Source organism: Lepisosteus oculatus, chromosome 14, assembly GCF_040954835.1.
Source record: "Lepisosteus oculatus isolate fLepOcu1 chromosome 14, fLepOcu1.hap2, whole genome shotgun sequence".
NCBI classification, from domain to species: domain Eukaryota; kingdom Metazoa; phylum Chordata; class Actinopteri; order Semionotiformes; family Lepisosteidae; genus Lepisosteus; species Lepisosteus oculatus.
This window is the reverse complement of record NC_090709.1, coordinates 58,100,828-58,115,443: the sequence shown is the minus strand read 5'-3', so window position 1 is coordinate 58,115,443 and position 14,616 is coordinate 58,100,828. Positions and strand designations below refer to the sequence as shown.

The 14,616-nt window shown below is 45.9% G+C and overlaps 1 protein-coding gene and 1 non-coding gene across 2 annotated transcripts; both read right to left on the bottom strand.

The window, feature by feature from the left end:
* Positions 1 to 442: 442 nt before the first annotated feature.
* On the bottom strand, positions 443 to 2,959 carry LOC138242762 (zona pellucida sperm-binding protein 3-like). Its single transcript, XM_069198316.1, has 9 exons — positions 2,258 to 2,959; positions 2,041 to 2,156; positions 1,862 to 1,968; positions 1,608 to 1,782; positions 1,413 to 1,530; positions 1,114 to 1,214; positions 960 to 1,033; positions 610 to 792; positions 443 to 534 (listed from the first exon to the last, which is right to left on the bottom strand). Exons 1-9 carry the CDS (start codon positions 2,891 to 2,893, stop codon positions 527 to 529), a joined length of 1,518 nt encoding a protein of 505 aa, XP_069054417.1. The 5' UTR covers positions 2,894 to 2,959; the 3' UTR covers positions 443 to 526.
* A 6,697-nt stretch (positions 2,960 to 9,656) lies between these two features.
* LOC138243761 (U7 small nuclear RNA) lies at positions 9,657 to 9,712 on the bottom strand. The gene has a single exon (XR_011192379.1). It is a non-coding gene; the product is annotated as a U7 small nuclear RNA (small nuclear RNA).
* Between the last annotated feature and the right edge of the window lie 4,904 nt (positions 9,713 to 14,616).

The window sequence follows — 14,616 nt, the reverse complement described above, 5'->3', positions numbered from 1 at the left end:
TTCACTGATGTTTGTGCACCAGTATTGTTCCTCTGCTAAGGAAGGAAGGCCTACTTTACACCAAGCCCCTGTTGACAATCCCTTTCTTGTGTTTCTTTTAGGAAGTTTGTGCAGCCTAGAATAGGACATCAGAGCTCACTCTTACTGGGTACTACAGTAGCAACTGACACTCCATAAGCACTACCCCTCTAGGAAACAGGAGGACTGCCAGTATATTGAACACCTCTGTCTCTCCCCCAGTAAAAAAGTCACAATGACCTGCCCAAGGAATAGTGCAGCTATCTTCCCCCAGTACAATGCTTTATTACTCCAGCCATTTTCAGTCCTCATTGGCAGCAATACAGGAAGCATTCTTGAAAGGGGAACCCCCACAAATACTTCCCTTGAATTCCTCCACCCCATTCAAACCTATAAACCATAAAGAAACAAGGGCAGGCAGAAGGGTCTTTCACAGCTTTATTGAGATGTTGCCATTACAAGGCAAGTGGAGGCAGGAGAGTCACAAGGGCCAGGCTGGAGCCTTCATTCAGGCACCTGGGGAGGAAGGAGAACAATCCAGCTACACTGCAGGACACCACCCCTACAGGAGCTCCTCCTGCCAGACCCTACCTGTCCACTGGCCAACATCTCCAAAGTCCTCTGCTCCCTCCACATCCTCACTGGTGCTCTCAGCATCTTCACTGGAGCTCTGAGGGTCTCCCTCCTCATCCTCAGTCCAGTCAGCTCCCACATCCAGAGGAGCTTCTACTGGTGCCACAGCCACCCGACTACTGGTCACCAGGCTCCTGGTACCTGTGGACAAGCAGCACCCAGGAGTGAGGGATCCGCTATACCCAGAGACCCACAGTCTACTCATCTAAACGGTCCCTTTGTCCAGCACGGGATCATTCCTCAGTTGTCCAAGCATGGTTGTCTCTTGGGCAGAGATGCATCCACAAGGGATAGAGAACCAGACCCACCTTCATTCCGACTGCCAGCACACCTGGACTCACAGCAGGCACAGACCTCATGGTCACCATACAGCTCCTCCCACCTGGAGGAGAGGAGGAGGACAGGTGAGGCCTAAACCTGGCATGTCCCAGAGCACCCTCAGCAAGCTCCTTGCAGAAGTACCTCTTAGCCTCCCTGTTGTAGGTGCAGGACTTGGTCCCTGGTGTTGCTTTAGCAGGAGCCACAGCCATGACACAGTGCATGTACAGCTCAGTCACTTCATGCTGCAAGAGGGAAGGTCACAGCATTAAGGGATCAAGGCCAATAGAGGGACAGAGAAAGACCTTCTGCCATCAGTGAAGGCAAGCTGGCAGCTCTAGGCACTACAGCTGCCACAGTCTGGTTCACATCTAGATCATGGATGGAAAAGCAGACAATGGATCAGTAGAGCAAGAAGGCTGAGCAGCCTTTGAGAGCAGTACCTTCCTGGACAGCTTCTTCTGGAAGAGGAAGGCATCAATTGTGAAGCGGAGCACATCCTTCTGCTTGGAGGGGACAAACCTGGACAGGCAGCCATCTGCCTTGCTGTCCACCATGCACCTGGGGACAAGGACAAGGATGAACCCCTGCAGGCTCTCAGGGCTCCTGCCCACCTCCCCTCCCAGAAGGGGCCGTACCCCAAGTTGTCGATCACAGGGAAACGGGGCTGGGAGTGCTGGTCTGGTTTCTCCGTTACGTAACACGAGTGGATGTACAGCCTCTGCTCTGCTGTGGCAAAGTAGGCAGTGGCCTGGAAGTACATGGGCTGACCCAGGAAGTACTCATCCTTAGGAGAGAGCCGGACCCAGCGGGCTGGAGAGAGAGAGGCAGCATTACACCTCCACACAGCACCCCCTGCAGGCAGGAGGAGCCACTCACTCAAGGAGCTTACAGTTGGTGGTGAGCAGCACAAAGCTGTGTTTGTTCTTCAGGTCCTTGAAGAAGGTCCTTCTCCTGGCCCACGTGGGGACATAGCCAACCTTGTAGGAGTAGTGGAACCTGCAGAACAGAGGGGATGAGGGGCATCTGGACACTTTCCTAGCGGCTTCTCAGCAGCAGAGCCCTGCCTACCTGTTGTAGGAGCACTTGACCGGCACAGAGAAGGGAATGAAGCGATGCACAGGTGCACTGGAGGAGGGCGGGGCATAGCGGAGAGTGTTGGAGTACACCAGGCGGCCCTGGACAACCTGCAGGGTCACAGAGGAAGGGATATTCCCAGGAAAGGCAACCCCGACACTGGCCCTACAGCTCACGTCGATACACTGCCTGTAGATGAAGACCCGCTTACCGATCGCTCGGTGCCGCACTCGTGAAGCCCGTAGATGAAGTAGAAGTAACTGCGTGTGGTTCGGCTGACGCTGCAGTTGCCCAAGGTCACCTCCGATGGCCGACAGCTGAAGCCGAACAGAAGCCGACTGACCCTCACGTACATCCTGCTGGAGTCGCACCACACAGCCACTCCTCGGGTGCCCCCGATGGCCGGGCGAGCCGGCTGCCGCCCTCGCTGGGGAGGAAACAGGACGCTCTTGATGTAGGCGGGTAAGGGGCGGCTGCCGGCTTCGGGCTTCATCTTCTCCTTGTCGAAGTAGGGCGAGTACGCGTCTCTGGACACGGGAAGGCGGCGAAAGTCGGGAGCCAAGGACTGCGAGTCGTTCTCGCTTGCAGACAGGTCTTCGGAGGGCGCATCTGCCAGGTTCAAGTCCTCCAACTGGGCTGCGTCTTCAGGAGCCGGGAGGTCGGCCTGGAGCGCCAATTCCCGAGAGTCCCAGCCAGCCGGCCCGGCGGAAACCAGTGCGGGGAGCCCGGCCCCTGTGCACAGGCACAGCATAAAGAGAAACGAGCGCATCGCCAAATTAACGTCCCGCTCAATTGCTACAGGAGTAAAATAAGTAAACCACAAAACTGTGTTGAAGCAAGAAAGCATAAAGTGTGAACGCGGTGACTAGGTTTTTATACTGGCAGGACCTGTTACCGCACACCTGGTCACACAATCAACACAATCAATTACATACAGAGATCCGGATTGTTCTCAGCGTCTAATTAGAACCTGATTTCAGTCTGAGGCGGGACTCCGTGAAGCCGCCTGAACATTTTCCCGTGTGTATCTGACCTCAGCGGAGGAGTTCCACGCAATTTCGACAGAATTAAATCACCCACACGTGTAAAATTTGCTCAGATTAATTTATTGTTCAATTAGTTTCTAATTTCCGTGGAAAGTGTGTTAAACTCGCTGTCAGACAGAATACGGAACATGCGACACGTCCGTCCACACTTTCTTTTATCGAGGGGGCTGTTCTATCAACACGTACCGCAATGAAAATAATTTTACTATTTTTCATGTGTAATTGCATGTCATATTAAAATGTGTAATACAAGCATTAAAGAAATACTGATCAGCTTTTGACATTATCTGATAATTTGTCTGATTTTCCAGAGATTGCTTTTGCTTCGCAGCACTGAGAACCTATGGAAGCCCGTTTCCGCCAGGGAGTAAAAAAAACGCACTATGGTATCTCAGAATTGTGACTTAGAATCATAGAATTGCGACCTAAAAACTCAGAATTTTGACTTTATCTCTCACATTTGCGACTTCGAAAAGCCCATATTTCATTGTCTGACCTTTTGTTATTGTAACGAATTCGGGTTCTAGGGCTTGTGCCCTCGCCGCTCCCACCCTACTTCGTGCCTCACTCTATTGGCTCAAACCCAGGTCTTGCTAGCTAGAACCCGAATCCGTTACAATAACAAAAGGACAGACAATGAAATATGGGCTATTTCGAAGTTGCAAATGTGAGATATAAAGTCGGAGTTGTGAGTTACTAAGTCGCAATTCTGAGTTACTTAGTCGGAATTCTGCGATACCATAGCGCGTTGTTTTGTAACTCCCTGGCGGAAACGGGCTTTCATACATTTCAATTAGTCTGATCAGTGCAGGACAAGTTAATGTAGAATCATTACTATGTCTGTCTCTTGTTTGTATATAAATGAATGTCTTTGACAACTTAATGTTAGTTTTTAATTTAGTTTTACGATGTAGGTCATGTGTTAACATATGCACGAGCATACGAAATGTCTCACTCCTGATTCAGCTCATGCTCCATAGGAGAGAAGAGATTCCTCCTGCTTCTCGTACAATCATATCAGAACAGAAGCCCGTGTCGCCCAGCTCTGATTCAAGAGCGACTCGCATCTTCAGCCCTTTTTTTATTCGTGATCCTAATTTTCTTTAGTTATGATCAATATTGAACTTTTTCTACATAAAACGACAATAATCAAACATGCAGGCAGACTTTTAAAAAGTATAAGGAGTTGACAGGGTGCCCCTTTGGAATAGTTGTCAGAAAATGTGAGAAAAGGAAAGGTACGTAAGCTCTCACACACAGCATTAGAGATTGGCATCTGATGGAAAAAAAAACTACCTGTCTCCCCAGCATTTAACGGTGCTGTTGTTTTGATTTTACATATTGTTAGCATTTTAATGAATTGTTAAAAGATTGATACACAAATCGCTAAATAAGAAAACGTAAAAACCCTCGCTGTAAGCAATTGGCCATTCATATTCCTGAATTTTAAATCCCTGTGTTTTTCTGTATCCGAATGCCTGGTGCAGCTAATTTGAAAGCAGAGTCTACCATTTACAGAAGCGTATTGTTGCCACCAAGGAAAAAAAATCCTGAGTTTACAGGAGTAAAGAGGAAACAAATGCAAACACCGTTTAGAAAAAACACACACGTCTCAGGCCTTAACCATGACAAGGATAGGATTTGAACCTAGACGAGCAGAGCACAATGAATTAGCAATCCAAAAAGTGACTCCTGTTTAACTTTCTTTTCGCTTGCTCGATTTGTAGTACGCTCCTAAATCCTTACAACCAATAAACAAAACGGCTTCATGTGCCACAGCATTCTGCTGCAGGTACGGTTTGCACCGTGTATTAGGCGAACCCGAATTAAATATTTCAAATATGTGAAGAATTTCATGAAACCTGAAAAAAGATCACATGTCAGCAATTCAGAGCCTGTAGGCAGCTTCAACAGAACAAAACGATCTGAAGCCGCAATAATTTCATAGAGTGTATTATGACACTCTAACCACGTTGTTGCTATTACTGCTACTTCTGCTGCCGTTGCTTTAAACTCTACTCAGCGGGCAAGTAAAGTTGTACAAAGAATATACTACTTTGAGCCGTCCAAATTCCATTATGTGAATTTAAGCTTTTTTTTTATTAATAACAGCATTAGTAATACAATGCGTGCTCAGAAACCTTACTTATTAGCTTATGAAGCAATAGTGTTTCGACAATTTGCGGTCTTCAAAAAGTAAACGCTGAAGTTTTTATACTTCCTTGTGAGCAGATCACCTTTGATTTAGAAAAGGAAAACTTACTCCTCTGTTGCTTTCATTGCAATATCTGAATCGAGACCCAAGCGCTAAGAAAGCTGAAAAACGCAGAAGTCATAAACCCGATTTTAATTTAGACACACATTTTCTAATGCAGCCTTCATTACAAGACAGTCTATTTCTCGAAAGCGTGTTATGTAAAAAAGAGAAAAACGAAAATATATGGATGACAATATTTAAAAGCTTAAGATTTTACTTTTGAGAAACTGTCATTTTATGTATCTAGACGCTTTTCAACCACTGCTTTTTGAACTTTGCTGTGCTTCCTGAATCATTTTCAGCGTTATAAACTGGGTGTGGAAGTAGCGATCACTTTGTAGAGCAGTTGATAGACTGGAGCTGTTCAGACTACTCTTGTTATTTCTCAAATGCTTCCATCATTTTTCTGTCAGGCTAGGACGCGAGTGTGTACATGTGTTTGGTTTTCGTTTCACTGATTCCCATTGAAGATTTGTGAATTAACAAGGAAAGAATCAGTTGCCTCGGAAAGCAGAAGGTTTGGTTCTCAACGATCTTGAAGACACGCCCATGTAGTGCAGCGTGTGATATTTGTACTATAAAAGACCAAGTGCTCAAAGTGACGTCTGCGTTTGCCGTTGAAACTTTTAATCTCGGGCGCACTTTTAGAAAGCAAAGATAGAGCAGTTGTGTTGAATCACACTATGACAGCTGTCAGCAGAGTGGCGCGTGCTGGGCCCATAACCCAGAGGTCGATAGATCGAAACCATCCTCTGTTATGTATTTTTCATGCACGATTGATAAGCACACCATCAGTTTAATGAAGTGCATTAAAACTGATTTTTCTCTCGTGTGTATGCAAGCTTCACACTTACGGTACTCTTTCATCTTTACCAATAGCAGATGCCCAAATGTATATTTTGGTTGTTCTGCGATCCTTGATAGTTTCCTCAAATCCTTCAAATAAACATCCATATCAAACCAATTGTGTTTATATATATTACAATTAAGGTACATATTAAAAATATCAACGCACATTTGTATAATGCTCATTTAATAATAATTGTCAAAGATTGTCAAGTTCTCCAACAAATGAACAAATGATCGACAAATGATGATTAATCTCTTCTTGAATATAATCTCAAAAAAGAACCATTAAGGTTTACTAAGATCAAAGCTTAATCAGTGTATTAAGTTTAGCTTGCATCATAGTAATTGAGCAATAAAGTCTGTCCTAATTAAAGAGTACCCAAAGTTTGAAAGTACAACATAGAATAAGAGTACCTTTAATTGCTCTAAAAAGATTTGTGTCTCCCAGGCACCTCTTTTGTCTTTGATCTTTCTGGTTTGTGCCAGCGAAGTTGAATTCCATCATCAATTTGTCTTAAGTCTGAAAACCAAATTATGACTGAGCTTAGACATTTCTCAAGCGAGTTTTCACTCAACGTTTATTTACTCAAATATTTAGTATCAAATGTACTTCTGTAATCCTTATATTTTAAAAGACAATTTAGCAGTTTTACACCTTGCAAATTCAGTGGTTAACAAGGTATCTTTAAGCTAAATTTTGTGGATATTTTAACTTGATCAAAGTAAAAATGTAATGTAAAAACATTAAAAAAGTCTATAAGCAATACCTTAACAACACTGTGAACACACTTTCTTTGAAATCACTGTTGCCTACTCTCCAAAGTTGGTTTATCTGGAAATAATATTATATTAGAAATAATATTAGAAGCTATTTTTACTACTGGATCTTCACTAATCAACTAATCAGACATACCCATTACACATTTTCACATTTTAACTCCACTTTTCTGCAGTATTTGCTAAGTCCTAGAATACAAAGTGGCAATATTTCAAAGTTCAAAAGTGGTAGTAATTTCTTAGAACATGAAGCTTTTTATAAAACACTTTATTTTGGCATTAAAAAATTAGCAAGATTATACATTATAAACTAAAAATAAGAATGTGTGCCAGAGATGGATCCTATTAATCAGATGTAAGCTGTCATATAATGACCTATCTGTAACCTATAATACTAGTAGTGAATATTTTCTACACCACAGAGAGAATATAATATCATACCAGTAGGTTTTGATTGTCCATGTTGTCAAGGACTCACTTGTGTGTACAGGACTCTTCCATTGTGCTCAGCCTCTTGAAGTAGAATTGGGAGTTCACCAGTTCTGTACACTTTCCCACATGCCTCAGTTCATCTCTGATCTCTATCAGGAGACCCAATCCCCGAAACTCTGAAATCATTCACATTTTGTATCAGCATTTGTAAGGAATTAGGTCAGGATTTTTTTTACACTATTGTTATATTAGCATTACTGTAGTGTTGCTAATGTGCTACATGCAATTTATAATCCTAAAAATGTATAATTCCCACATTTGTAGTTGATTTTGTGTGATCTTCACCTTCACATTATTTTATATGCCATTTATTGCTTATTAACGTACTATTTTTAATCAAAATAATATTAAGACCTGTATGCATTCAAATAGTATTATCATTATTTATACTTACGCATCAAAAGAAGATTGCTGAGAAAAACATGACAGTATTTAACCTAAATGGCAAACAACAAATATCAGCAATGCATTGTGGTATATAACCAGAAAAGATGCTGTGTTAGATATGTTTTTAATTTCAATTATATATGCATTTATTAATGTTGTCAATATTATTACAGTTGCAATTTAACCATGGTGAGAATCCCTGCCTGTCATACAGGAGAATGGGGTTTGATTCCTGACAGGGAGCTAAGGAGCTTTAAAGCATCAAAGTGACATAAGAAAAGTCATTGTCAGAAGTGGGATATGAAAACAAGCCACCAGGGGAGACCGATGTAATAACTTCACCAGAAATATATTGAAAACAAATGGGCTGTCACTAAGGAAATTCATAGAGAAATACAGGTCCCACCATAAAACACCATAAGGAGTGCAAAATATGTTAAGTTATTTCTGTACTTCATCAGTGTCGGTAAAAGAGGGACTCAAGGACACAAAGACTCTAGTTTGGGATTCAGGCTGAGAAAGGGAAGTGTGACTTTGGACACAGGGCATTGCATAGAGGAACAAATGGCGCAACGAAACAAAATGCCAAAACCCCAGATTGAACCAGGGACCTTTAGAGCATCAGTCTAAGGCTTTCTCAGCTGAGCTATTTCAACCTCTGTTTACAATCTAACCTCTGCTGTCTGCAGTAGCCTCCCAAAGTTCCAGCATGAGTGCACGAAGAGGAGTGGTAGAGTGTTACGTAATCCAGCTCAGCTCTCTGAAGTTTGGTAGATACATCTTCTTCCTGAGTAATGTAGGATCAACTTCTTCAGGCTGGAGGAAGGGCTTGCATTTCGGCAGTAGTAACTGACTGAGTAATGACTTCTAGGACCTGGTCTTATCAGGTTGCTTTGCCACATTTGTCAGTTCTGCTGAAAAGACCTGTCTCTAGGAAATTTAGGAAGCAGAAGAATGACTATCTGAAAGGTGACATGATCTGCTGCCTGTTTGATGTGATCATGAATGACACAGGAAATTCGAATTATTGCAATAAGACAAAACAAGATCCATAAAACACTGGCAGAAGTGCAAAATGTGAGAAGATAAAAAGACACCTGTTTCTGCCCGCTTTCAAAAAGGGGATCTTGCCCATGTGTGATGAACGTGATAATCACAATATTACAGAAATGACAGCAGCATTGAACATGGCGAGACGTGAAAGATTGTTAATTCCCTTCAAATACTCACAGTGTGTTTATTCTGCTGTATTAATTTACTGTGCTCATTAGGCAGTTACAAACCTGTTATCTACACACTGCTCCCAGAGCTGGATAGGTGACTCCACATTCTATAGCTCTCTAGCAAAAGAGGAAGTCAGACTATAGAAATGGAGAAAATCTCCTCTTCAGAATGTGGAAATATATTCCTGAGAGAAGTCCTTTCTCGACGTTCAACACTCTCTGCAAGTCACCCATTCCCACCTTGCGCAGTGTAGTGGTTATCACATTCTCTTAACACACCAAAGGGTTTCAGTTTGAAAGCGGGCGAAAACAAGTGATCACTTTTCGCACATTTGTCACTGCTGAGGTTGCTTTATGGGTCTATTTTCTACACTGTGCTGATCAATTGGAAATCAAATGGCAAAAAAGACCCGTTCCCACACCTAAGGTCAAATATTAGGAATCAAAACTGCTCGAGTTTATGGAAGCACACAGCTTTATCAAGATTTCCAAGTGCAAGATCTTTTTATTCATAAAATACCCTATTTATGTTGTATGAGAAATATTAATATTAATACAGAATCTTTTTTCACCAAATAAATGGGCTTCCTGACTTCAGAAAGCCTTCTAGACAAATACTAAAAGAGCAAATATTCCATTTGGTAAATGAAATGAAAACACATACCCTACCAAACCTTGAGTACAGGCCATTCAGGGTGATAATACAAAACCATTTATAATTCAACAAATAAAACCTGTCAACTGGTAATCACCACTTATCATAATAAAATAAGTAGCAATACACAGTAGGGGACTCTTGGGTGCAAGTTAAATCCATGCAAGAAGGGGGTTTAGTGTTATATTTCCAAATCAGATATGCAAATGAGAGATCTGGCCCAGCCAATCTCAAAGCTCCCTTGGTCTGGAATGGAGCTGCTCCCCTCTTCTAGTTATTCACACTGGAGTTAGGTTACATATTAGCACATTTCATCTAACAGTTGCTCCAGAAACAAAAACGTAAACAAATGACCTGGAATGTTACCACACCTATTAGAATGTAGTTCAACAGATAACTTGTAAACCTTGTCATAAGATTTTTTTTGTTCTACACAATATACTTTATTCCGCAAAAAAAAAAATCTCAAAAGGAACATCTCACACATATTAACACTCCATGTAATAAAAAACAACGGCGTAACGGAGATTGATTGTCCGTTATCAATCTTTGCAAGTGGGGGCGGATTTGCGCAATTAAGAGAGTCCCTCCAAACCTACCACTCGCTATTGTCCTTTAATCCCTGTATAGGGCCCAAAGTCCTTTCCAGCGCTCCCTCGCCGTGGGGAAACCCCATTTGGCGACTAGGCGCTTCGTCCTCCTCCTGAGGTCCGATGGGCTCCCGCAGCGCCCGACAGAGGTTGCAGTAGAAGATGCAGTCGAGTTTCAGAGGGAAATGTGGGACATCTCGACCCCCTTCCTCGACCGGCTGACACATCCGGTTTCTCGTGATGTACTCGTACTTGCCGCCCCAGACGAAGCCGAAGATCATCCCTTGCAGCGCTCATCTGAGTCTGGCCGGCAGCGGGTACACCACCGCCAGGTAAACCAAAGCCGGCAGGATGTCTGCTTTCAACACCATCACTTTCCCTGTGTAGGACAGCGACCGCGTTTTCCACAGACCCAGCTTCGCGTTCACCTTGGCGATCCTCTCGGTCCAGTTGTTGGTCTTGTTGTCCTGGCTCTGGAAGGAAACCCCCAGTATTTTGAGGGGCTCCGTGCAGAGCTCGAGACCCTCCGGCGCCGTCGTCCTGTGCTTCCAGGGCCCGAAGAACTTCAGTTTGCTCTTTCGGCGGTTGAGCTTCGACCCCGAGGCTCTGGAGTATTGCTCCATGACCTGCAGGGCCCTCCTCAACCCCCTGTCCGACCTCAGGAACAGCGTCATGTCGTCAGCGAACTGGGAGATCTTCAGGGTTTCCCCCGCGCCTCCCGGTATCTCCAGGCCGTCGATGACAGGGTCCCGTCTCACCGTCTCTGCTAAGGGCTCTTGAAGAGCAGGGAGATGATGCCCTCCCTCATGGTGTCTCCGAGTTTCCCCCGGCGGAAGATCTCCTGCGCCACTTCCACCAGATCTGCCGCCAGGGTGTCCCAGAAGCAGGTGTAGAATTCCTTGGGGAGTCCGTCCGGCCCCGGCACCTTGCCATTCTCCATGGACAAGAGCGCCGCCTTCAGCTCCTCGGCCGCAATCGGACCCTCCAAGTCCTCCCTCACCTCCTCCGGTACTCGTGCCTTCAGCTCCTCCAGAAAAGCATCGCCTGCCTCCACCTCCGTCTGCTTTTCTGAAAAGAGCTCCGTGTAGAAAGCGGTGGCCGCTTCTACTTTGTCGCTCTCGTCCAGCACTTCCTCTCCATCTCCTCGTCTCAGGCCGTGGATCACCCTCTTTTTCTGGGCTCCTCGGACCTGATTGAGTTTGTGGAGCCTCTCCTTCAGGTCCCGTGCCCGGGCTGAATTGAAGGCTCCTCCCCCGTTAGCCGAGCTGTACTCCTCCTCTAGTTGTCTCTGGAGTCGTGCAGCTTCCTTCCTCTCCCTGGCCGCCTTCCGTCTGCAGTACATCTGCACCAGGGTTCGGGTCCTGTCCTTCACTGACTCCCACCATTCCACCATGGAGCTGTAGCCGTCTCTCAGATCGACCCAGCTCGCGTAGTCTTTACGGAACAGTGCCTTGAAGTCGTCTTCCTCCAGTATCTCCCGGTTCAGCTTCCAGTACCCACGACCGAATGCCGGCAGGTTGGTGTTAGCCACCACCGTCAAGCGCTCGTGGCTGGAATACCACTCCGGGGACACCGTCGCCGACTCCAGGGAGCAGGTCGTGTGCAGAAAGATGTAGTCCAGGCGGCTGCACACTCCCCGGGAGTTTTTCCATGTCGTTCCGGCGTCGTTAGGGCGGCACCGTCTGAAACCGTCTACCAGGGAGAACTGCTTGAGTAGCGACTCCAGCTCTGCCGAGCTAGCGTCGCTCCCCTTCTCCCGGTCGACGTTGAAGTCCCCGCCGAGCACCACCTGTCTGTTGGTGGTGCAGCAGCTGGCCAGGTCAGCAAACACTTCCTTCCGGATAGAGGGTTCCGTCGGAGCATAGACGTTAATTGCTCTCAACTTCTGCCCCCTCCAGTCGATGTCTGCGACCAGGATCCGGCCCTGCACCACCGAGAAGGAGGAAACCAGCGTCATCTCTGGGTTTCTGAGGAGGATTCTCACTCAGGAAGAGTGGACCCCTCCTACGCTCCAGCATGATTCTCCCTTCGTCCATTCCCTGGTGAATGTCAGCTTGTCGCTTTCATCCTTCAGGTGGACCTCCTGTAAGAAACAAACTGAGAAAGACTTTGAGACCAGATCATGAAAGACTCCCCATCTTTTCACCGGGTCTCTTAGCCCTCTCACGTTAGTTGTTAGAAAGGTAAGTTTCACAATCATGATTAAACAAGTGAAAGTTGAACCTCCTCTCTTTGTGCTTACAGTGGAAAACTTGGGAGTCTACATCTGGGCACTGTTTAGCCTAGATGTAACTCCTCTCGTTCGGGTCCTGGGGGGAATATGCTGGGCTCCGTCCAGGTCTCGCTGGGGACTGAAAGGTAAACATGCTGGACAGGTCCAGCCCTACCATCAGTCCCAGCTCCAGGGCGGCTTCAAAGTAATCTTGTCTTCCTCGAGGATACTCTCCGCCACCGCTTCGGGAAGGCTTTTTTCTTCCCTTTCTCCAGGAGTTTCGGGGACCTCCAGTTGCTCCTGGGCCTTGGGGGAGGGGGGCTCCACTTCCTGGGCTGCCTCTTCCTGTTGTTCCTGGGCCTCAGGGGAGGGGGTTCCGACTTCCTGGGCTGCCTCTTCCTGTTGTCCCTGGGCCTCGGGGGAGGGGGTAACCTCTTCCTGGGCTGCCTCCTCCTGTTGTCCGTGGGACTCGGGGGAGGGGGGTTCCGTTTCCTGGGCTGTCACTTCCTGTCATCTTTGGGCCTCGGGGGGGCGGGTTTCCATTTCCTGGGCTGCCTCCTCCGGTTGTTCCTGGGCCTCGGGGGAAGAAAGTTCCGTTTCCTCTAGGACGAGGAAACGGTTCTCCCTTACCACTGTAGGAAAACCGGCTCAGGGACGCCAAATATGTAAGAAAACCGGCTCAGGGACGCCAAATATGTAATCATAGTGGCTCTCTGAAGGCACCAGTTCTGTAGGGTTTGGGCATTTACTGAGACAATTATTAATTGTAGCAGTAAATCACAAAGTTGATTCTTTTGATGGCTTTAGAATCCAACCATGCGACATAACTCAAACAACGCACACACACAGGTACTAATACACGAGGATACATTTATTAATACATAAAATATGCATGTAAACCTAACAGATCTTATCGAGAGGGTTATCAGAATACAAAAGATATATATTCAGTCAGTTACGAAGTGTTACACATATCAAGAGGACATACATTCAGTATATCTTTCATTAAGACCGTTTCGTAAAGTGAACTTGATTACAACTTCTACATTAGATACTCAAAACAAGAACATAACTCTTAGGAATTAAATTGATATCAACTGGTTGGGATTACAATTGAATTCTCGAGCAGTAATGCAGTGAATACTCATCCAATCTCTGGGGATTCAGATCTCCTGCGGGCACAAAGAAACAGTTGCAGGCTGTTGTTGTCCAATCTGCGCTCTCTGGCTCGGTGCCAGGCTGTGCTGTGCGGCTTGCGACGGAGCGCTGCTGATGCCCGCTGGCCGGCTAGTTAGTGTTGGCTTTAACTAGCAAAGTTTGTGCACAGGAGAAAAGATGACTGTGGGTCCCAGCAAGTCAGGAAGAGGACCGGTTCGTTCCTGATGAAGAGCTAGTTCTGAATAGTGATTCAGCTGTCCACAGTTCCGACCTGTTCACGAGGCCTGCTGCTGGTTACTCTCTGGCAACCTCCACTCTAGACTCTTAGAACAAAGGAAGGTTCTGGCACTCGGACACACTGGCCGTTCCGTGGTTGTCCGGGCTGAGTCTCAGGATGGTCAGAAGGCGCTCTGCGAGAATGTCCTGCCCTTGGGAGCCTTCTGCTCCTGGGCCGTCCTCCCCTGGAATTCTCCTTTGAATTCCCTTTAGAACAGTCCACAGAATCCTCTCCAGAATCTTACTGAATCTTACTGAATCTCGTGTTGCCTGTTTTTACCTGGAGGAACTTCAGCTCATTGATTGGCTGAAAGTTCCATGGGCACCAGAGTCCCACGTGGGTTACTCGGCCCTACCAGTCCCTGATTGGTTGATCAAGGTGAGATATGAGTCACTTACTCCTGACACTTAGGAATGCAGTCCAGATGTCCAACTGGCACTCCCTAGACAGATAGGCGCCAATGGGTGACCATTGATCATGATAGCCAGGCTTAGCTAAGTGCATCCCCCTTTGGGAGCTGTCCTTATCAAAAGAAAACATCTTAAATCAGCCTGCATGAATAGTTTCTCTGTGGCTGCACCACAGAGATGAACAGAGAAATGGGGCCTCATTTGGGAAGCTCAGAAACACTTAATTCTGCCTTATTA

Coding starts and splice junctions, on each gene's coding strand:
- LOC138242762 (XM_069198316.1), bottom strand. CDS start 2,893: ATGCTTTCTTGCTTCAACACAGTTTTGTGGTTTACTTATTTTACTCCT. Junction 2,157..2,257: donor AGTGCGGCACCGAGCGATCG/GTAAGCGGGTCT, acceptor GTGACCCTGCAG/GTTGTCCAGGGCCGCCTGGT. Junction 1,783..1,861: donor TGTGCTGCTCACCACCAACT/GTAAGCTCCTTG, acceptor CTCTCTCTCCAG/CCCGCTGGGTCCGGCTCTCT.